The sequence below is a fragment of the Bombina bombina genome, chromosome 3 (assembly GCF_027579735.1).
Source record: "Bombina bombina isolate aBomBom1 chromosome 3, aBomBom1.pri, whole genome shotgun sequence".
Taxonomy (NCBI): Eukaryota; Metazoa; Chordata; class Amphibia; order Anura; family Bombinatoridae; genus Bombina; species Bombina bombina.
In genome coordinates, this window is record NC_069501.1 from 664,452,385 (window position 1) to 664,477,441 (window position 25,057).

Consider the following 25,057-nt stretch of genomic DNA (forward strand, 5'->3'; position numbering starts at 1 on the left):
CAGAGAGGTGTACTGTTTTCCCTCCTTGTAAATCTCACATTTGATGATGGACCACAGGTTCTCAATGGGGTTCAGATCAGGTGAACAAGGAGGCCATGTCATTAGATTTTCTTCTTTTATACCCTTTCTTGCCAGCCACGCTGTGGAGTACTTGGACGCGTGTGATGGAGCATTGTCCTGCATGAAAATCATGTTTTTCTTGAAGGATGCAGACTTCTTCATGTACCACTGCTTGAAGAAGGTGTCTTCCAGAAACTGGCAGTAGGACTGGGAGTTGAGCTTGACTCCATCCTCAACCCAAAAAGGCCCCACAAGCTCATCTTTGATGATACCAGCCCAAACCAGTACTCCACCTCCACCTTGCTGGCGTCTGAGTCGGACTGGAGCTCTCTGCCCTTTACCAATCCAGCCACGGGCCCATCCATCTGGCCCATCAAGACTCACTCTCATTTCATCAGTCCATAAAACCTTAGAAAAATCAGTATTGAGATATTTCTTGGCCCAGTCTTGACGTTTCAGCTTGTGTGTCTTGTTCAGTGGTGGTCGTCTTTCAGCCTTTCTTACCTTGGCCATGTCTCTGAGTATTGCACACCTTGTGCTTTTGGGCACTCCAGTGATGTTGCAGCTCTGAAATATGGCCAAACTGGTGGCAAGTGGCATCTTGGCAGCTGCACGCTTGACTTTTCTCAGTTCATGGGCAGTTATTTTGCGCTTTGGTTTTTCCACACGCTTCTTGCGACCCTGTTGACTATTTTGAATGAAACGCTTGATTGTTCGATGATCACGCTTCAGAAGCTTTGCAATTTTAAGAGTGCTGCATCCCTCTGCAAGATATCTCACTATTTTTGACTTTTCTGAGCCTGTCAAGTCCATCTTTTGACCCATTTTGCCAAAGGAAAGGAAGTTGCCTAATAATTATGCACACCTGATATAGGGTGTTGATATCATTAGACCACACGCCTTCTCATTACAGAGATGCACATCACCTAATATGCTTAATTGGTAGTAGGCTTTCGAGCCTATACAGCTTGGAGTAAGACAACATGCATAAAGAGGATGATGTGGTCAAAATACTCATTTGCCTAATAATTCTGCACTCCCTGTATAGTTGACACATATGACAGTTGTGATTCATAATTTCGCTCATTTATCTATAATATTACCTGCAGGGTATTTCTATTATATATGTCATCCAGCTAGAATACTGTATCTGTTATCCTTCATATACATTTCAAAAGAAGTCTATTATTTTAGTGCGTATGTTACTAGATATCTCCTCTTTCAGGGCATGGTATATTGTTTACCATAAACCTTTAAGAGCTTTCTAGACTATAGAGCTGGAGTAGATGTGTAACCCTTCATTTCTTATGTATGGATACATTTCTTATGTTGTACCTTATAAAAACCTCAATAAAAGATTTAAAGTTCAAAAAACTTCAGACAAAACAAAGACATGACTGATAATCGATTAATGATGTGTGCGTAATATGTTTGAATTTGTATTCTTTCAACTAAACAATAATATTAAATAATTTGTGCGATTGATAATTGCAGATCATTTTGATTATTTTTATCATGAACATGTTTAAACCTCCAAACGCTTAAATGCAACTACCAATGAGCATTATAATGATTGTATATTATTTCTGTACAGGTTTCATAATTTAACATGGTGATTTGAAATACATTTTTAACTTTAAATGAATACTAAAAACATCATGTTCTTTCAGGGGATTATGTACAACCTCTGTAAAAATCCTGCACAATTACACTTTAACATATTTCTTTTAGATCAGGAATACATTGCAATGTTTGGCATCTCAACCAAATGTATTGATCCTACAATATAAACACTGTTTCTTCTCCCCAAAACTTACCTTGCCTCAAACACTGTACAGCGTACTTTACGTGATAAGTCAGTGCTAAATATTTCAATTTTAAGATGAATTTCTCCTTGTACTTCCTCATCAGGGTCTATTTCTGTTAGATTCATCCATCCATTATATCCTAGGTTAACAAATACAGATTACAACATGTAAATATACACGATAACGCTAAAACATAACATTTACTTAAAGGGACACAAACCAATATAATTTACACTTGTTTTCTAAATATTATAAGCTTGTTCTCACAGCATAACCCAGATAGGATTTCTTTCCTTCTACTGTACCAACACTATCTCCAGTCTACTTCACATTCACTGTGGTTTTTTTTATACATTTTCTGCAGCAGGGCAGTGCAGCCAATCAGATGCTGTGTCACTTGCTCCTGTTGAAAATGAAGCTGTCAACTCCTACCTGCCCTTTCTATAGTAAGCATTGATGAGTACTGCATGCTCAGCAAGACTTGTCTGTGCTTAGTTATAAGGCTTAGTGAAAGCAGGAGGAGTAAGTGGGGCCTATCTATCAAGCTCTGAATGGAGCTTGATGCCCCGTGTTTCTGGCGTGCCTGTCACAAAGACCGCTGCTCCATAACCCTGTCCGCCTGTTCTGAGCAGGCGGACAGACATCGCCGGAAATCAACCCAATCGAGTACGATCGGGTTGATTGACACCCCCCTGCTGGCGGCCCATTGGTCGCGAGTCTGCAGGGGGCAACATTGCACCAGCAGCTCTTGTGAGCTGCTGGTGCAATGCTGAATACGGCGAGCGTATTGCTCGCCATATTCAGCGAGGTCTGGCGGACCTGATCCGCCCTGTCGGATCAAGTCCGGCAGACTATGATAAATAGAGGCCAGTGTCTTTAGTTTCAATAGGGGCAAGCTGCACTGCACAACTTCTAATTGGTTGTACCTCCCTGCTGCAAATGTTAATTATTTTTTTTTAAAAAAGTGTGGGTACCATAACAGGGGGATTTTATTAAGGAAGGTCAATATACGTAAAGGGACAGTCTACTAAAAAAAGCCATTCATGATTCAGATGGGGCATGTCATTTTAAACACTTTTTCAATTTACTTTAATTTACTTATAGATTAGCAAGACCACTAGACGGCAGCGCGTTTTTTCTGTCATGTAGTGCTCCAGACATGTGTATGCTAACTATCTAAAAATCTCTTCAACAAAGAATAACATTAGAACAAAGCAAATTTGATAAAATAATTAATTTGAAGACTGTTTTAAGATTGTATGCTCTGTCTGAATCATAAAAGAAACGTTTTGGGTTTCATGTCCCTTTAATGTTACCAAAAAACATAAATTACAGCATGTGCTTCCCTCCGATCTACCGGTGTAGCTTAGTATATTTATTATGATGAATGCTTTTGTTTTCATGCTATATCATTAAAGCTATAACTAGAGCCTCAGACCCATCAGGTGCAATCCCCACAAACTGCAATGAAAACCTTGGGAGCTGGGAGCTTATACCCAATAGCAAGTAATGACACTTTTTGGAAAGCAGCATCATGCAAGGAACTGCAAAATAAGATGATATCCAGCATCACTGAATCATTTGTGTGTTTCATTTTCATCCATTTGTTTTCCTTCTAATTTTTTAAAACATTCTTGTCAATTTGCTTCCTCTTTTGAGTCAAGCTTGTAAGCACAGCATTTGTGAGACAAATCAGCAAGCAGTGAATAGGTACAGAGCTTATTGAATAATGTGATCAGAGTTGTGAGGATATTTTAAACACACCCAAGGAAGGTCATTGCCTGGCTCACTCATGGCATTGCAAGACCAACTTTACAAAGCATATAATACAAAATGAAATCATAGACTTTATTAAAAAATAAATATAACTAGCTATAACTATAAATGCTATTCATAAAACACCAAATATAAACTGAATTATTTCCTATAGCGATATTGACTCTGTAGTGAGTTGTTAAAAACAAATGGAAAATTCTAGAATGACCAAAACTATTTTGAGTACTATTTTCTATTTTCTCTGTTTCTCATTAAGATATTTATGGAAACATTTCCCTTTTTTTACTCCTGCAGGGGACCTTGCATGCCTGTTAGATGGCGCAGTAGAAGGTCTGAGTTTGAATGAGTTAAATTGAGCTAGACCAGTATATATAGCATAAATAAAAGAAAAAAGAAGGCACATAAAGAGCACTCAAATGTGTATGTATAAGGGAGGGAAGTACAGGTAGCCCTCAGTTTAAGCCAGGGTTAGGTTCCAGGAGGAATGGTTGTAAATCGAAACCATTATAAATTGAAACCCAGTCAATGGGAAGTGAGGGAGTTAGGTTCCAGGCCCCTCTCAAAATTGTCATAAGTAACACCTAATACATTATTTTTAAAGCTTTGAAATGAAGACTTTAAATGAATGCTAAACAGCATTATAAACCTAATAATATAGATTGTATCATCATCAAACTAAGTTTAATGAACAAAAACATTTGCTAACAGCACCTAATTAAATAATCACAGCACAGACTGCATCATCATCAAACTAAGTTTAATGAACAAAAAGGTTTTTTTACTTACATTTTTCTGCAATCAGTTCTCTGCATTGTTAGCATGTTAGATAATATTGGGTCTGCACCTATTCTATGCATTTCAATCTGCAGTGATCTATAAGCAGTTAGGCACCCTCACCTCAAACAGTTGGACAGGAAGATAATAGGGAAGTGGCTGCTAAATCTTGTTGCTCGATAGCTAATGTCTGCTCTGTGTACACAGATCAATTTCAGTCTGTTAAGTTGCATAACTTTGCTGCGAAACAAGCGGACAGCTCCACCTACTGGCTATTTTAATTAGTGGAAAAAAAGCTTGTTATTCTGAAACGGGGCCACCTGTAGTCTCCCAGGAATTAATAAAACTTAACTTTTAATATAATAGAATTTAAAAAATGTGTATATGAAGTGAGTGCAATAAAACTTAAATTAAAAGACCAACATAGGTAATGAATCCTTACAGCCTCAGGATCAATTAGAAGGCACAGAATATATGAGTTATAACGTGACCAAACAATGGGCTACAGACTACCAATTCTGAAAGCGCTACAGATAAATTAACTATAAAAAGAGGACGTGGTCCTCGCCACAATTAAAGGGACAGTCAACACCAGAATTTTTGTTGTTTTAAAAGATAGATAATCCCTTAATTACCAATTCCCCAGTTTTGCATAACCAACACAGTTTTACCTCTGTAATTACCTTGTATCTAAGCCTCAGCAGACTGCCTCCTTGTTTCAGTTCTTTTGACAGACTTGCATTTTAGCCAATCAGAGCTGTCTCCATGGTAAATTCACGTGCATGAGCTCAATGTTATCTATATGAAACACGTGAACTAATGCCCTCTAGTGGTTAAAAACTATCAAAATTCATTTAAATTAGAGGCGGCCTTCAAGGTCTAAGAAATTAGCATACAAACCTCCTAGGTTTAGCTTTCAACTAAGAATACCAAGAGAACAAAGCAAAATTGGTGATAAAAGTAAATTGTAAAGTTGTTTAAAATTACATGCCCTATTTGAAACATGAAAGTTTTTTTTGGACTTGACTGTCCCTCTAACTAACAATTAAGGTAGCGCTTGCAAAAAGAGGGCAATCCGTGCAGTCACATAACCACTATAGCAACAGTATCAATTAAAGAATGATAAATGATGCCTGTGGGTCCCAAGGATTAGAAATGGAAATAATAAAAATTAATAGTTTGTTCAACAACTTCTTCAGGACATCATCATCAATATAGAGAACGTACTACTGAGATGGCATATCAGGGTAATTTTCAATTAATCATGCAATATCACATGCATAAAAAATGGTGATACCTAACCATATATATCTGTAATAGCTGGTTAGTGTCAATTGCATATTAAAGCCTAGGCTAATGGTGGTCCAAGCTTACAGTTCCATCTCCTTGGAGGCAGCAACTGGTGAGGAACACCCAGGTTGTAACATGCTGCCCAGACAATACTGTTGCTTAAACGTTTTCTGTCCTTCATTGCTCCAGATATCTACCTCACTCTGGTGGCCCAACAGATAGTGCTATAAGTCCATGACGACTATTGAGGGTCATTCAGTTGTAGCTTTTAAAGTGTGTGTTTTTGCATGTCTTTGTGAATTTAAAAGAATATATGTCCATTTGTGCAAATAAATGTAAATCTTTGTGTTTGTATTAAAACTATATTCATGTGACCATTTCTTTTCAATACTTTATGTGTGTTGCTCTATGTTATGTGATATAAGGCCTCATGGATTTGAATAGGACAAGGATAATCTATGGAGCTAATCAGGATGGAGACAGGTTTAATATTATGAACATTTTAACATAATCCTGATTTATCCGATTGTGTGGTTTCTCCACAATAGCTTGTCTTTTCTCCACTTGATTGCCATTGACTGTTGAAATCTAATATTGGAGGAATGCAGATTGAAAGTAATGCTTCTTGTTTTCTATACCACTTTATTTAACCTTCATATACAAAACTTGTATTTGCTATTGCAATATAGTTATGTTTAAATTTATTATAATACACATTGTTTTTGCTTTGGTGCTTGGTATTATTTTGGTATTTTTTACAAGACTAGTTGAAACCTTTACTATTTCCAATACAAAGGATGTAAAGCACTTTGATCTCATCTGTTTCCCATGGTGCACAAACCTGATGTAATCAAAACAACTGGACCTAACCAATGCATGAGAGAAGATACATTGCTAAACTGTTTGAAACACTCAAGAACTGGATTTGCACAACCTTGAATTAGAGAATTGAGGGTGCTCCACAATTATGAGCCATTAATGTCCAGGGAGAGAAGTGTTAAACCATTACCCACAGATACATTCCCCACAGCTTTAAGTTAAAGGGACATGATTCAGTTAGAGCATTCACTCTTAAAGGGACAGTCACGTCCAAAAAAACCTTTCATGTTTCAAATAGGGCATGTAATTTTAAACAACTTTCCAATTTACTTTTTATCACCAATTTTGCTTTGTTCTCTTGGTATTCTTAGTTGAAAGCTAAACATAGGAGGTTTATATGCTAATTTCTTAGACCTTGAAGGCCACCTCTAATCTAAATGCATTTTGAAAGTTTTTCACCACTAGAGGGCATTAGTTCACGTCATTCATATAGATAACATTGAGCTCATCACGTGAATTTACCATGGAGACAGCTCTGATTGGCTAAACTGCAAGTCTGTCAAAATAACTGAAATAAGAGGCAGTCTGCTGAGGCTTAGATGCAAGGTAATTACAGAGGTAAAACGTGTATCATTATAACTGTGTTGGTTATGCAAAACTGGGGAATTGTTAATTAAGGGAATATCTATCTTTTAAAACAACAAAAATTCTGGTGTTGACTGTCCCTTTAAATAACTTTTATTTTTCTTTGTTCTTTTGGTATCCTTTGTTTAAAAGCATATCTAGGTAGGCTCAAAAGCAGATATGAACTGCTGCTGATTGGTGATTGTGCATATATGCCTCTTGTGAGTGGTCACCTGATGTGTTCAGCTAGCTCCCAGTAGTGAATTGATGCTCCTTCAACAAAGGATACCAAGAAAATGAAGCTAATTTGATAATATAAGTAAATAGGAAAGTTATTTAAATTGTTATGCTCTACCTGAATCCTGAAAGAAAAAAAAATGGGTTTCATATCCCTTTAATAATGACCTTATCTCAAATAGGCCCCGATGATCGAAAGTGCTGCGAGGCGGAAAAATATTCTAAGCAATCTGCCGATATGTAGAGTGAGACTGTTGTAATACTCCAAGCTACATAATATTTAGTATTAGCGTTTATTTATTTTTAAAATTATGGGGTATGTAGGTTAGTGTTAGGTATAATGTTGGGTTTTTCATTTTGGATACTGTCTTTTTTTTATTTCATGTAACTTAGATTTTTTTATTTTATTGTAACATAGTTTTTTAAAATTTTGTTTTATGTAACTTAGGGGGTTTAGTTTAGCGGAGAGGTTAGGTGTTAGGTAGTGTAGTTCTAGTTTGCGATGGGAGGTGGTGGTTTAGGGCATAATCACCTAACCATCCCCTATATCTGTATGGAGGTTGTTTAGATGATTATTGTTGTTTAGCATGTAGAAAGCCTTAATCATCTAACCACCCCTATACCTGTATGGAGGTTGATTAGGTGATTAGTTTAGGGAAGCTTAGGGGTTAATAGTGTATATTAGCATTTATCTACAATGTTTAAAATAGTACGCATTCTCATGTATGATGCATATTCTTTTAAATATCCTATATTATAAAAGGCCAAGTGTGTTTGTCTGAAGCCGTCATGCGCAGTAGAGACTGCGCGCGGACAAACACACCTGGCCTTCAGCTGCAGAGTAGTGCGCACTGTGGAAGCTGCTTGGTGGGGGCGTGACCGGCGTCGGGCGTGCCGTGATGGGGGCGTGGCCGACGGGCGCGGCGGACGTGGCGAGGGGGCATGGCCGGCAGGCGTGATGAGGGGGCGTGGCCTCGCGGGAGCCCGCGGGAGGGGCGTGGCCGGCGGAGACAACAAAACAGAGGAAGGAAGGAAAGAAAAAGCGAGCAGAGAGAGGGGGGAAGAGCAAAAGAGGGAGAGAAAGAGGGGGAGAGAGAGCTCAAAAGAGAGGGGGGAGAGAGCTCAAAAGAGAGGGGGGAGAGAGAGCTTAAAAGAGAGGTGGGAGAGAGAACGCAAAAGAGGGAGAGAGAGAGAGCGCAAAAGAGAGGGGGAGAGAGCGCAAGAGAGGGGGAGAGAGTGCAAGAGAGGGGGAGAGAGAGCGCACAAAAGAGGGGGAGAGAGAGAGCTCAAAAGAGAGGGGGGAGAGAGAGTGCAAAAGAGAGGGGGGAGAGAGAGCGCAAAAGAGAGGGGGGAGAGTTTAAAAGAGAGCGCAAAAGAGGGGGGAGAGAGCGCAAAAGAGAAGGGGAGACAGAGTGCAAAAGAGGGAGAGAGAGAGCAAAAGAGGGAGAGAGAGTGCAAAAGAGAGGGGGAGAGAGCAAAAAAGAGTGGGAGAGAGCGCAAAAAAGAGGGGGAGAGAGCGCAAGGGGGAGAAAGCACAAAAGAGAGGGGGAGAGAGCACAAAAAAGAGGGTGAGAGAGCGCAAAAAAGAGGGGGGAGAGAGCGCAAAAGAGTGGGGGGAGAGAGAGAGCTCAAAAGAGAGGGGGGGGGAGAGAGAGCTCAAAAGAGAGGGGGGAGAGAGAGTTTAAAAGAGAGGGGGGAGAGAGAGTGCACAAAAGAGGGGGAGAGAGAGTGCAAAAGAGAGGGGGAGAGAGCGCAAAAGAGAAGGGGGAGAGAGCGCAAAAGAGGGGAAGAGAGAGTGCAAAAGAGGGGAAGAGAGAGCAAAAGAGAGGGGGAGAGAGAGAGCAAAAGAGAGGGGAAGAGAGAGCAAAAGAGAGGGGGGAGAGAGAGCAAAAGAGAGGGGGGGAGAGAGAGAGAGCGCAAAAGAGGGGGGAGAGAGAGCAAAAGAGAGGGGGGGAGAAAGAGAGAGCGCAAAAGAGGGGGGAGAGAGAGAGCAAAAGAGGGGGGAGAGAGAGAGCAAAAGAGGGGGGAGAGAGCAAAATAGGGGAGAGGGAGAGCAAAAGAGGGCGAGAGAGAGCAAGAGGGGGGAGAGAGCAGATGAGGGGGGGAAGAGAGAGAGCGAGCAAAAGAGGGGAGAGAGAGCAAAAGAGGTGGGAGAGAGAGAGCAAAAGAGGGGGGAGAGAGAGCACAAGAGGGGAGAGAGAGAGCAAAAAAGGGGAGAGAGAGAGAGCAAAAGAGGGGGGAGAGTGCAAAATAAGGGGGAGAGAGAGAACTCAAAAGAGAGGGGGGAGAGAGAGAGAGCACAAAAGAGATGGGGGAGAGAGAGGGAGCAAGGGTTGGAACCGCGGTACCTAAAAAATTGGCCCGTGTACACGGGCTTTAGGACTAGTTGTTTATAAATTAATATGTATTTATTTTTTCTTGTATTTATTATTGTAAACATAAATATATATTTTTAATATGTATATTTATGTTACAAAAGTGATTTGTATTAAAATTGTATTATTACATAACAGGCATGCAGTTAATAATTATAATGCGACTGTCTTTGATAACATTAATATATATATTTTAAAAATGTATTTATGTTTAAAATAATAAACACAACAAGGAAGAATATCTACATTTTAATTTATATAGCAATACCTAAACTAACATGCATTATAAATGACCATGCATTTTTTAAATGACCATGCATTTTATTTTAAACATTATATATATATATATATATATATATATATATATATATATATATATATATATATATATATATATATATATATATATATATATATATATATAATGTAGTCTGGCCTGGCATTGATAAATTATATTTAAAATGAATGAATTGTCATGTATATTGCATATTATTTTAAGTATTGCATATAAATAAAAAAAAAGTATTTATGTTAGCTTGCTGTCGGCCAGATTATGAGTTTTGCGTTATGAGCGGCTCGGTAATAACTTGCAAGTTATTTCCACCGCTCACCTTTAATAGCGCTGCTATTACAGGTTTGCAAAAACCCGGCGTTAGCAGGCAATATGGCAGCATTGAGCTCCATACCGCAAACAAATACAAGCGCTGCTTTGAGCTGGTTTTACGTGCTTGTGCACGATTTCCCCATAGACATCAATGGGGAGAGCCGGCTAAAAAAAAAGCCTTACACCTGCAATAAAGGAGCGTAAAGCTCCGTAATGCAGCCCCATTGATTCCTATGGGGAAAGAAAATTTATGTTTACACCCTAACATAAACCCCCGAGTCTAAACACCCCTAATCTGCCGCCCCCGACATCGCGGACACCTATATTACACTTGTTAACCCCTAATCTGCCGCCCTGACATGTTCCAATCAGCCAATAGAATGCGAGCTCAATCCTATTGGCTGATTGGATCAGCCAATAGGATTTTTTACCCTTTAATTTCGATTGGAAGATAGAATTCTATCAGCCAATCGGAATTCAAGGGACGCCATCTTGGATGACGTCATTTAAAAGAACCTTTATTCTTCAAGAGGATTCAAAAGAAGAGGATGCTCCACGCTGGATGTCTTGAAGATGGAGCCGCTCCGCGTTGGAAGGATGAAGATAGAAGATGCCGTCTGGATGAAGAATTCTGCCCGCCTGGATGACGACTTCTTGCCGATTGGATGAAGACTTCTCCCGGCTTCGTTGAGGACTTCTGCCCGCTTGGATGAAGACTTCTTCCGGCTTGATGAGGATGGATGTCCAGTCTTCAAAAACTATAAGTGGATCTTCGGGGGTTAGTGTAAGGTTTTTTTAAGGGTTTTATTGGGTGGGTTTAATTTTTAGATTTGGGGTCTGGGCAACGAAAAAGAGCTAAATTCCCTTTTAAGGGCAATGCCCATCCAAATGCTCTTTTCAGGACAATGGGGAGCTTAGTTTTTTTTAGATAGGATTTTATTTGGGGGGTTTGGTTGTGTGGGTGGTGGGTTTTACTGTTGGGGGGTTGTTTGTATTTTGTTTTTTTACAGGTAAAAGAGCTGATTTCTTTGGGGCAATGCCCTGCAAAAGACCCTTTTAAGGGCTATTGGCAGTTTAGTTTAGGATAAGGTTTTTTTATTTTGGGGGGGGGGCTTTTTTATTTCGATAGGGCTATTAGATTAGGTGTAATTAGTTTAAATATTTGATCATTTCTTTTTTATTTTGTGTAATTTAGTATTTATTTATTTTTTTGTAATTTAGTTAATTGTATTTAATTAATGTAATTTATTTAATTTTAGTGTAATGTTAGGTGTTAGTGTAACTTAGGTTAGGTTTTATTTTACAGGTAAATTTGTATTTATTTTAACTAGGTAGCTAGTAAATAGTTAATAACTATTTACTAACTATTCTACCTAGTTAAAATAAATACAAACTTAGCTGTGAAATAAAAATAAAACATAAGCTAGATACAATGTAACTATTAGTTATATTGTAGCTAGCTTAGGGTTTATTTTACAGGTAAGTATTTAGTCTTAAACAGGTGTTATTTAGGTAACAATAGTAGGTTTTATTTAGATTTATTTAAATTTTATTAAAGTTAGGGGTGTTAGGGTTAGGGTTAGACTTAGGGTTAGGGGTTAATATATTTATTTAGTGTCAGTGATGTGGGAGGCCAGAGGTTTAGGGGTTAATAACTTTAGTATAGTGCCGGCAACATTGGGGGCAGCAGATTAGGGGTTAATAATATTTAAATAGTGTTTACGATGCGGGAGTGTGGCGGTTTAGGGGTTAATATGTTTATTATAGTGGTGGAGATGTTCGGAGCGGCAGATTAGGGGTTAATAAATTTATTTTAGTGTTTGTGATGTGGGAGGGCCTCGGTTTAAGGGTTAATAGGTAGTTTATAGGTGTTAATGTACTTTGTAGCACTTTAGTTATGAGTTTTATGTTACAGCTTTGTAGCGTAAAACCCATAAATCCTGACTTTCAGTTTACGGTACGGATCTTGTAGTTATAGGCTGTACCGCTCACTTTTTGGCCGGACAGGCAAACTCGTATTACCGGCGCTGTGGAAGTCCCATTGAAAAAGGAATTTTTAAAAAGAGCGGTAGTTATGTTGCGTGACGTCCAAAAAAGTGTGCGGTACAGCTATACCTACAAGACTCGTAATAGCAGCAGTAGTGAAAAAGCAGCGTTATGAGACTTTTTCACTCATAACGCAAAACTCGTAATCTAGCCGTGTGTTTATTAGTGATAACATAGATATATATGCTAATATATATTTATGTTATAGTAGTCAGTCGCATTAAATTATATTTTTATATAACAGGCATGCAGTTATGTAGAACTATAATTTTAATTATGCTGTCTTTGATAACAAATAATAAAAACAACAAGCGATATTAACTACATTGTTATTTATATGCAAAAATGAAAATAATATGTATTCTACATAAAAATGCATCATTTTAAATATTGAATATTTATGTGTAGGGCCTTAGCTTCTACAGTTGGTATTAGGTTATGGCAGTTTAGGGGTCAATGTTTAAATGATATGCATATTCATGTACAATGCACATTGTTTAAAGTATTGTATATATCTACAGTAAAAAGTATTTAATGTTGATTTCTTTAATTTTAAACAAAAACATATTTTCAAATAAATATTTATGTTTGAGATAATAAGCACAGCAAGCAACAATAAATCCCTTTTAAGATATCTACAATACTTTAAAAAATATACATTGTACATGGCAATCCATATTTTGTCAGGGAGATGTGGTAAACGCTGTTGGGCCGGCAAAACCTTGCTGACCTAACTGGGCTCCTGGAACTGATTGCAAGACTGGAATTGAGCAATGGTCCGGCACTTCTTAAAAGGGGTACTGATCAAGCAGGGTGCAGGGGATCAAGTCGCCCTTTTAGTATGTTGTTGGCATTTTGATGAGGCACCTTGGAATACCACTTGGATGGGGGTGCTACCTTCTGGGAGGAATGGGGGACCAGAATTGAAGTATCCCCAATTCCTTCCAGAAGGTAGCACCCCAAACAAGTGGTATCCCCAGGTGCCTCATCAAATTGGCAACAACGTACTAAAAGGATGACTTAATCCCCTGCACCCTGCTCGATCGGCACCCCGTTTAAGAAGCACTGGACCAGGGCTCAGTTCCAGGAGCCTGGCTAGGTTGGCAAAGTTTTGACGGCCCTCTAGTGGTTGTCCACCAGCATTTAGCACATCTCTGTAACACAGGATTGGAACATTGTTTATAATTTAGCGACATAGCTCCTATTGTTATTATGGGTAGATTTACTGTTTAGTATAATTTATTATTATCAGGTATTTTTCAGACAGCAGGCAGTATGTGGGAGTTAGCTGAAGCATTCCAGGGGTGTGTAAGTTAGACATTATGTAAGTGCAGGTGGTATTAGGGACTTAGCTGGGCATTCCAAAGGTGTGTAGGTTAGGCATGATGTAGGTGTAGGCGGTCAGGGGGAAATTAGATGGGCGGTGCAGGGGAAGGGTAGGTTAGCTCTGAAGTAGGTTTAGGCAGTCAGTGGAAGGTAGCAAGGTGAAGCTGGGGGAGTGTAGCTTATATGTGACATAGGTATAGGTGTTCAGGAGGAGTAAGTGGGACATGCTAGTGGGAGAAGGCTGCACTTTGATTCAGACATATCGACACCACTCTAATATATGTTCAATTCAGCGAAGTGCAGGTTGAGAGGAGTGGCCATGTTTGTCTCACCAGCTATCAGCTGTCAAGACAACATCACCTGAGGTAGTTAGCATAAGTGTAGTGCAACTTAGCTCCTGCTGGCAATATTTGGAGTGTGCTTACACTGAAACTATTTTTACTTTTAGTAAGTGCACTGTCTGCGACATGTAGTCCCACTTCAAATAGGGGCCCCCCTACCTAGCCTAGATTTGAACACAGGGGCTCCTAAAACTATATTCCAGCCCATCAAAAAAACAAATTTTTATTAAAATATTTTTTTTTGTGGCTGCCAATCTCACTCATAATTAGTTTAAGTTTTAACAAACTCAGTCATTTCCTATTTTCATTAACATTTCAAAATAAAATATTAACATCAAAATGTTTGTTCATAATCGGAATTAAGTGCTTGGTCGCAAATAAAAAATGTAATCATGTATTGACACAAAATGATAAGTAAATAATTAATAGCACACATCATGAACAGAGCTTGTTAGGAGACCATAAAAACCTGCAAACAAACGTGCTGACGTCGGCCAGGGACTGAAATACAAGAGGTGAGAATGCCAAAGAAAATAGCTAAGTTAGGAAGTATTATTTTGAATGGCAAATTCTGAAATAATCAAAATGTTCCTTGAGTTATATATATCATGTTCCAGCAATTAGCCTGTAGGCCTGAAAAACATTCAAATATATTTAAAAGTTTTCGGAAAAATAAATGAATGTACAAATATAAAACTGAAACCCCAGTTTTTATCTTTACAAAACTCTTCAGCCTTGATTAGAGCCCTAACTGCCAACCTCAGTTCTCTAATAATGATGTTTTTTTTTTGATTGACAAAGCCAGCTTGAGGGCTTGTAAAAAAAATACCCACAATTATTAAAAGGTCCCAGAAAGTCTCAGGGGCAGTGCAACAATTTTTAAGTCCCCAGCCGAACAGTAATTTTGCTGCCAAATAAAAAATACCATTCATTTTAAATTGTGCAGGTTTATAATTAGTCTTTTTTTCAAATCTTATTTGACTTTTTTATTATTTTTTTGTTTCACATACATTATTATAATACAGATTTTTTTTATTAATGGTCATCTAGCATTATGATTAAAAAATTAAAGAAAATAAGTCTGAAATTAAAATGAATTACTCAATACTCAGGTTATCTTTTAAGTAGTAGTACACACAACACAAATTCAGAGCGTTCATGGCCTCTGGCTGATGTAGAGGTGAGTTAGTGAGTCAGTTATGGACAACCAGTATAGTTTAAAGTGCTCTGGTTACTGACACACAGTAATGGATCTAACAATTCCTTTACATAGAATTACAAGACTACCAACAAGTGTAATACAAAATAACAAAAATGATCTCTCAACCACAGATGCTACTTTAAAGAACAAACTAGATTAACAGTTTAGTGTCTCAGATGTTCTGCACAGTCAATCTAAATCTCCAGGTGCTGTTTGATTTATTATAATGAGAGCAACAACTTCCTTTTTTCATGTGCTAAACAGAACCTGTAAAACTCAGTTGGCCATAGCAATTAGTTCTGGCTCAATTCTCTTTACCTATAACATGAATATTTCTACATGAGCTTCTACTGGTAACAGAAAGCAAGTAAGGGACTAGAGATGCACTTCTTTTTTCCTATGATGTGACATTCTTTTTAGCTAGATCTTTCAGTTTGCCTTGCTTACTTTACCTTCCTTTTCCCCTCCATCTTGCGCCATTGTTTGTCAAAGGTTTTCTGTCTAACTGAGATTTTCAATTCAAGTAACGTTTAACCTTTAGTGGTCCCAGGGCTCCAATTTAAAAAGCTACTGGATGAATATTATAAAAACTGTATGGATTATTGCTTTCATATTCATACAAGTATTTTATTTTATTACAGCTTTTATGCTGACCAAATAGGTTTACATATTTAATGTGCTTGAATAATGAACACTCAGGTCCTATGTAAAAGCATTTCCCTTTTATATCTTGTTTCTTAATATGCACCTGATAGATTTCAAATGAATTGCTGCACCAAAGTTCAAATGGGATAGCACCTTCTGTTTGAATAGTATCAAGTAATTGATTAATTATGCAGTCGTTTTGTACCACATGCTTTCATGTTAAAAGCTGATCTCAGAAGTTTAACTCTGTGACTGCTAGTGTGGTCTTCTTCTAATCCATGATAAACTGTGTCACAACATTCTCTGGCAGTTAAAGGGTTTAAATGGACTCATATCCAATAAAGTCCTGCATTTTTATGGAAAGAGATGTCCTTCTTGCAAATAAAATGGTGCATGTAAGAGAGATGGGACTATAGATGAGAGAAAATGAAGGATGTACAGGGCCTTCTCATATAAGATTATTTGATTATTAAAACATATCCAGAACCAGAGAATAACAGTTGGCATTTTAATTAGAGGCATCATATCTTCTACATACACTGCAATTATACAGATGCAGATTGGAAATTTATTTTTGTTCAATTGTATGGACCAAAAAAAGGTCTGAAGAATGTGCTAATCACTAGCAGCCAAGAGACACTGATGGTTCTGAGTGGTATTAACCTAATAAAAAGTATCAAAAAACAAATCTATAGGTTAACTGCAGACTATTTAAAGGGACATTAAACACTAAATACATGCTAGATAGAATGATGCATTCAAAGAAAAGATTAGTCCATGACTAACATGTAGATGTATTTTTTAAAGTTTCATTAGTTGTTTAAAAAGTGACAAAATAAGTGTAAAGTTTTAGTGTCTATAAAACACTGGGAGCTGCCATGTTGTAACTTTTGTTACCTTCTCTGCTGTGGCCAATTAGGGACCGTTATAAATAGGTCACTAGAGTGTGCAGCCAATGGTTGTGCTGGATTTAACAGTGCTCTGCACTTCCATTTCTAACAGGAACTGAAAAGCTCACAATTTCAGAATGGAATTACAGGCAAAGAGGACAAAATAAATAATGAAAGTATATTGCAGAGTTGTTTTATTATATACAATTTATCATTTTATATTACCATCTCAAAGTGTTTAATGTCCCTTTAAGATATATAGACAAAAAGGAGATGATCACATAACTACAATGGGATTTGCATTCCAAAACAGTAAAAACGATTAAACCAAACATATGCAAAGGAGATTAGAATTTGCCTGTAGAGTCTTGCCTGCTACTTTAAAATGGGAGTATAACTTGATAAAATGGTACAATGAGCCAGTAGATAACTTTTACTTCAGTGACACTGAAACAGGTATTATATGATTGTTACAGACGTGCAATCATCAGCTGCAGGTGACTAAGAATATATGCTCATTAAAGGGACACTAATGCTAATGCAATCAAATTGTGCACAGTTTTTTATATGCACACTTTGTGAGGCACCAGTATTCATGTATATGAGTCTGTGACTGGCTGATGGCTGTCACATGATACTTGACAGACCGTTATTGTATTTTATGTTAATATGCATTTGCTGATTATACCATTTTCTGTATTTAATGGGAGAGGTTTAACTATTGAATGTAAACCAAATTCTACATGCATATGGTAGTTGGCAATGTGATCAGATTACTGGGCATGGGTATGGCATGGGTAGCTGATGAACTGGTATCATTGATGAGTAAATGGCAACAGATATTGAGTAGAAAAAAATGAATAATCCAGGGTGGGCAAATGTAAACATTAGAAATCGTAGTGGAAATCCACAAGGGTTAAGCTTAGAACAGTATGGGCTAATTATTAAATAATACCCTAATAAGAAGATGAGATATTTCTGTGCAAAGGCATACAAATCAAGTAGCATATAAATAAAGAAGTGCCCAGAATGGGATTATTCATCCCATTGCTTCAGAACAAAGAGAGTGTGAGATATGTTGGATAGTAAAACTAAGTTCAGATCAACAAGAGTAATAATAAGTCTAAATAAAGTTAATCTTTAAGAATGACAGTACAAGTAATCAATATACATTGCTTACCATTTGTGTAAAAGGAAATATAGAGCAGTTTGATGACTGATGAAACATGCTACAAATTGTTGACCTTGGAACTATTATTATGATAAAAAGGTACAAAGAGTATGGCTGCATTGCTTCAGTAAGTACAGCTAAACCTGTTTCTCTAAAGTCAACAAGGGGGGGGCACTTGTTGTATGGTTAAATACATTTAAAGGGGCAGTTAACCTACAAAATAATGTTATATAATTATGCACATAGTGCAGAATATATAACATTATCTTAGCGCAAATTTTATGCAACATAATATTTCAGTTAAAATTTGATTATAAAAGAGGATTTTTCAGACCGCCACTCTTGCTCTACTGAGTGGGTCTGGTTTCCCCCCTGAGCGCATCTGAGCAGCTGTCTAGTCACAACCCGGCCCAATCGCGCCATTACACTCAATGTAGCTCGCTCCCGCTATCAGACAGAGCAGGAGCAAGCTACATTGAGTGTAATTGCGCAATCGGGCAAGGCTGTGACTAGACAGCTGCCCAGATGCACTCAGGGGGAAAACCAGACCCGCTAAGTAGCGCAAGAGCGGCGGTATGAAAAATCCTCTTTTATAATCAAATTTTAGCTGCAATATTATGTTGCATAAAGTTTGCACTAAGATAATGTTATATAATTCTGCACTATGTGTAGAATTATATAACATTATTTTGTAGGTTTACTGCTCCTTTAAATGACAAAAATGGAAAAATATGTTTTTGGATAATGAACAGTTATAAATCAAGTTTGAGAAATAAAATATTAAGTTTGAAAAGTTTCTTACCTTTAGGATATTCAGCCAGGATGTTACGAGTTAAACAGACTTTCCCAATTACATCATCTCGACTAAAAAACAAATAAATACTTTGTTATCTCTGGTAATAATGTCCTTTTGTATTTTGCTCACCTTTAGGCTTATCACTATGTAAATAGAAAATAGAGCTATTTTAACTGAACTGTTATTAATCACATTGAAGATTAGCATAAAATATGTTATTAATTTTTTACATTTTGGATCTCTTATGTTTCATCATGAGTTACAGCTATTATTTACCAGATTGTACATTTAAAATACAGAAGGATTTTTATTTAAAAAAAAAAAAAAAGTTTGTTTTAATACTGAATTCAGCTAATAATTAAAAGGGAGAATTTATGTAATCGCCCAATTAATTTATTAAGAAAACAAATAGTAAGAAAGAAATCAAAAGTACTGTATACAGTACATGGAAAAGCTGACTTTATACATAATCACATTTAATTAAGGAAGATATAATTATGTATGCATAAAGCTATAAGTAACAAATAGGTAAGGTATTTCTAGAGAAACACACATAAGACAAAACGTATGCTCATTATTTCTATAAATGAGACAAAAAATTAAGGGGAAAAAACTCGCCGGCATGGAGAGAAACTGGATATAATCTTTGGGATTTTTTTTAGACCTTATATTTTAAACTAGGAGTCTCTTCTTCACACACAGATCCCTGAATAGTGAGGATAAACAGCTCTCAAGCTAAAAGTTTTTTTAGGGACCTACTGAGATTTCTTAGATCATGTTGCCTGAGCAGAGAACTTTATATCACCGGGCCCTCAGCCCGAGGTTCTAGAAATATTTCTGATGTGCTCATTTGAATGACCACACAAATATTTGTACACATTATGATTTACCATGAAAAATGCATATACTTCAGAGTTTACTGTTACATATAGCATTAGATGCTTAACCAAAAAACGTAATCACAATTATTTTTTCAAGTAAACAATCCAGCGTTTAATGTTAGGCTATGATATATAATTGCACATGATTAGACACAACAAAGGACATGAATATACAAATATCTATTGCATGCTCTATCTGAATCATGCAAGTTTAATTTTGACTTTCCTATCCCTTTAAAGGGACAGTCTACACCAGAATTTTTATTGTTTTAAAAGATAGATAATCCCTTTATTACCCATTCCCCAGTTTTGCATAACCAACACAGTTATAATAATATACTTTTAACCTCTGTGATTATCTTGTATCTAAGCCTCTGCAAACTGCCCCTTTTTTCAGTTCTTTTGACAGACTTGCAGTCTAGCCAATCAGTGCCTGCTCCCAGATAACTTGACGTGCACGAGCACAGTGTTATCTATATGAAATATGTGAACTAACACCCTCTAGTGGTGAAAAACTGTTAAAATGCAATCTGAAAAGAGGTGGGCTTCAAGGTCTAAGAAATTAGCATATGAACCTCCTAGGTTAAGCTTTCAACTAAGAATACCAAGAGAACAAAGCAAAATTGGTGATAAAAGTAAATTGGAAAATTGTTTAAAATTACATGCTCTATCTGAATCATGAAATTTTATTTCGGCCTAGACTGTCCCTTTAACTGCAAAGGGCTTCAATGCACTTATATATATACTGTATGTCTATATATGTGTACATATGTATTTATGTTTATATGTGTATATACTGTATGTCTGTAAATACATATGTACACAAGCACATACATATACATATTTAGACATGTATATCTATGTATCTTAAATATTAAAGCCCTTTGCCTGCCTTTTTTTTTTAACAGCTGAGATCTATTTTTTTTGAGCCCTTATAACTTTTTTTGTGCAATATTTTTAGTAATAATTTTTATTATATGGTGTTATTGTGAGTGTAACTGTAATATATTTTTGATGTGTTTTGTGCAACCTTTTTGTTTTGCAAAATCGTTAACCAGAGCTCTGAGGTCATGTTATCCCGATGCACGTTGACTTCAATTGTTTATCAATCGATCGCGTTTACTTTCAACTTGTAATACGAGCTGAAAACCCAGCGTGCGCAAACAGCCGCGATAAACCCCTTTTCGCTTGTGCGTAACTGTTAACACTCCATTGGTAATCTAGCCCATACTCTGCAAAGTATAAATTACACTCATATGACAGCTGTATTTAGTTTAGTTTGCTTTTCATTAGTCTGAATGGAATCTACCTTACTGGAATTTTTCAATAAGGTTTATTAATTCCATTTAATCCAAACTGCTAATCAATTAATCGCTTATAAGCCACAAGTGCACGTGGGCTCTGTGTAGGAAGAATAGCAGTTTTTTCTGAACTCACTAACAGAATGTCATTAATTGCTCAGTTTTATAGATTTTTCCTAACACTATATAAATGGCAATACTGGTTTTTATTTGTCCTTAATGCACTCCATGTTAAAAGTTCTTTATTTACAATACATACTGTAATATAGAAATAAGGCATTCATATTTCTACACCAATAAAGAAAAGGTGATAACCCTGATTTTAAGAGTTTAACAGATGTTTGTTAATTGGTAAGGGTTTTAAATGTGGAATTCCCTGTGGTTTTTTTAATGAGAACTCAAATTCTAGCATTAACATGTGTGTGTGCTAGCCTGTACCTATGTGTGCCTGTCTGTCTGTTTCTCTTATATGTCTTATAGCTTCTCTATAAGGAAATGGAGCATATAAGAAAATGATTACTCTTTTTTCTGCTCAATGTCCCTAAGGACACTGAGATTATAAAACGGTCACAGTCAGTGGCATTGTGTATTAAATAAATACATATACAGATCTTTCTACTGAACTAAGCTGGGCTAAAATCATTGAAGATTTATTTTACGAACATATAAATCCAAAGCTGACGCCAAGGTTGAACTAAAAAACGTTTACCTTCTCTTTCACCCTTTAAATAGAAAGCTGAATATAAAGCCTCTGCTAATACTGTTGTTAATTTCTATGTCAATGTTGAATCATTTTTTTCTGTTAGCAAATGGTGTAACCACTGCATCACAGATTTTATATGTTTGCCATAGTGTCACACACACACACACACACACACACACAAACAAACAAACAAACAAACACATACACTGTCAGAAAAAAGGGTACGGCTGGGATTTGCTTGTGAACATGTAGGGTACAACTGCTGTGGTTGTACCCTCAATGGATCATAATTATACCTTAAGGAACTAATATGTACCATTTAGGGGTAAATAAGGTTCAAATATGTTTCCAACTGTCAAAGGGTCCATGTCTGTACCATTTAATCCCCCCCAACAAAAAGGTTGAGGGGGATGAGTGGTTTAATGCTGCCAAACCCTGCAAGTCCATATCATTTGTGCACCTCAATTATTCAATGAAAACATAACTGGCAGTCAGCAAAAATGAATTCAACATACATGTTGTACAGCAAAATAATTACTTTTCAATGGCTGTTGGTAATATGCAAGAAGTGGACAAGGCAACAAAAATACTTAACAACCCATATCTTCAATAACATTGTATTGCTGTTTCTAAATAGCACACAAGCACAAATATTTAGAGAATTAAAATGATAACTCTTAAACATAAAGCAAATATATCAACACAGAATTTTTTTTTTTAAAAAACAAACAAGAGCTGTTTAAGAAGCTGTTTTAAAAAAATAAAAATAAAATTGTAACCGTTTCCCAGTCACATACATGGACATTGTGTAACACATCATAGCGCCATCTATTGGTATGTTGCTTTCTATGGGGCTTATTTATCAATGTGCGAACGGACATGATACGAAGTAGCGTATCATGTCCGCTGCACATTGATAAATGCCGACAGCATACGCTGTCAGCATTTATCATTGCACCAGCAGTTCTTGTGAACTGCTGGTGCAATGCCGCCCCCTGCAGATTTGCGGCCAATCGGTGGCTATTCGATCGAGTTGATTTCTGTTTGCAGCCTCAGAGCAGGCGGACAAGTTATGGAGCAGCGATAAATATGCCCCTATATGTTTTCTATATATGTATGTTTTATGTGGTGTGTCATCCTAACTTATATGGAGTGTTAGAGTCTAATACAGAGGGAAATGAAATATTTCAAGTACCTCCTTTTGGAACTGGTTGTTTAGCCTGGTTCTTTCAGGAATTCCTGTAGTGATCTTTGGACCTGCTATTTGGCTACACTATCCATAGTTATCAAACTGCAGTGTGGCTATTTTAATAATGTCTGCACAAGTACACATTAGGTGAATGCATATTAGAATGTTATAGAATACTTTTGATGGAACAGCTTTTTAAATTTACTGTGTTGAGTACAATATTGCCATCATGAGGTACAAAGTGCTTGTCACTGGGGCAGTACCCTTAAAAGGGCAAATTTGTACAATTTTTAAGGTACATTATGGTACCATAGCATTGAGGTCCAATCTAGTCACCAAATGTACATATTTGCCTTTGAAAGGTACAATCTGCAAGGGTACCAATATGCACCCATGGTAAAGGGTACAGTGGGTATACCTTTGAGAGTACTACCCCAGTGACAAGCTGTTGTACCCCTAAAGGTAAGAAGAGTAGTTTATAGGAAAGAGAGCTCTAAATAGAGCTAATACCATATGGAGATTTTTAAAATATAAAAAATATGAAAATATATAAAATATATATATAAAAAATGTAAATAGAAATATATTCTATGACACAAGATTTTGTACAGGTAAAAACAAAAACGTTTTTTTAAAACATGTAATTTTGAGATTCTTATGTATAAATGAATCTGATAGGTTGGCCAACATTGTAATCGAAATAATCTTAAATTAATCTAATATTGATTTTTTGCGTATCAGTATCAGTAGTATCAATATTTGACAAATTTCAATAAAGCAATATTTGACAAATTTCAACAAAGCAATGTTTGAAAAAGCAATTGTAAAACCCACAGTTATATGATAGGCTATTGATCTAATCAGGAGTTTAGGACTATATACCTGAATTAAAATTGTATAAACACAATTGCAATTTTCAAATGAAGTTTATAGAGTATGTTTAAAAAAAGTCATTTTTTTACAAAACGTGATTAAAAGTCCATCTTGAGGTAACCCTTAGGTAATACCCAATATGAGAGTCTATGATGCTTATAAGAAATGTTCTTGGCTGCAGCCTAATTTTATAGAAGAGAGTTTTTTAAGGTACTATGTACCTATATCAAATGCGGTAAGGTAAGCAGGTGTGTAGATCTAACCTTATTATCCTTGCTAAGAGACGTTTTTGCGACCAGCTTTTCTTCCTTGATCTTTAAGTGGTGTGATACATAAATCCGCCTCCTATGTCTTATGGGGGCTGAGTCTTTGTATATTATGTTGCGGGTAAGGGACTTCCGCACTTCTACTGTTATTTCCAATAGTAGGTATCCTGTAGGACTTGGGATTGTCCGTAATAAAGGGTAGATGGATCAGTTCACTTCTACAGATGCCGGTCCTGGAGCGTTTTTGGGAGCGTTTTTGGCAGCGTTTGGTAGCAGCGTATTCTTAGCTTACTCAGTCTGCTTATGCTTCCTCTGCTCTGAAGCTCCTGTGTGCACCAGGTGTTAGGGATGAAGGATCAGTGCAACGCGTTTCAGCTGTGATAATCAGCCTTTTTCAAGCATGTCCTTCCTGGCTCTATGGAGTCTTTTATAATGTCTTTAATTGATCCTTGTGTCTAGAATCAATTCTTTCATCAGAATATCATTACAAACAGCCTTTGCATATATATACCAAATAAGGATGTAATTGCAACAACTTCAACTGTTTGGATATTATTGTTGGATATTAAGATGAATATTTGATAACAACTCTTAGTTTAGTTAGAAAAAAAGAGCTGTAAATTGTATCAATTATGTGAGTAATTGTAGTAATGATGCCTCTGTGAGAATTGAAAAGGTGAAGTACCTCTGGGTAAAAAAGGATAGACTAAGAACAAAGTTTACATGTTAGTGTATCAAATATTCACATGAAAGTGTGAGAACAAAATTTCATATGAAGGAATAAGATATATACTAATAAGAAGATCAGTTAAGAACTTAAAGCTCTAATTTGTATCAATTGTGCAAGCAAATGTGGTGAATGATCTCTTAATGCGCTCCTCTGATGATTACAAAGGTGAAGTACCATCAAGTGAAAAAGGACTAAGATCAAGGTTTATCTGTAGAAGTTTATGTGCTAATACAGTATATAATATTTGGTGTCATATTTTATTATTATTTCTTTTTACTATGTTATGACTCAATTGGGTGCAAAAAATATTAATAATATTTGTGATTTTTGA

The 25,057-nt window shown here is 36.7% G+C and overlaps 1 protein-coding gene across 2 annotated transcripts in view; it reads right to left on the reverse strand.

Annotated features, from left to right (window-relative positions):
* Window positions 1-25,057, reverse strand: part of LOC128653866 (ras GTPase-activating protein 4) — a 364,303-nt gene that overhangs the window by 209,904 nt on the left and 129,342 nt on the right. For both annotated transcript variants that reach the window (XM_053707405.1, XM_053707406.1), the window contains exons 4-5: window positions 18,790-18,851; window positions 1,878-2,007 (exon numbers count right to left, since the gene is read on the reverse strand). In XM_053707405.1, coding sequence (XP_053563380.1) covers window positions 1,878-2,007; window positions 18,790-18,851 — 192 coding nt within the window. The remainder of the gene's footprint in view (window positions 1-1,877; window positions 2,008-18,789; window positions 18,852-25,057) is intronic.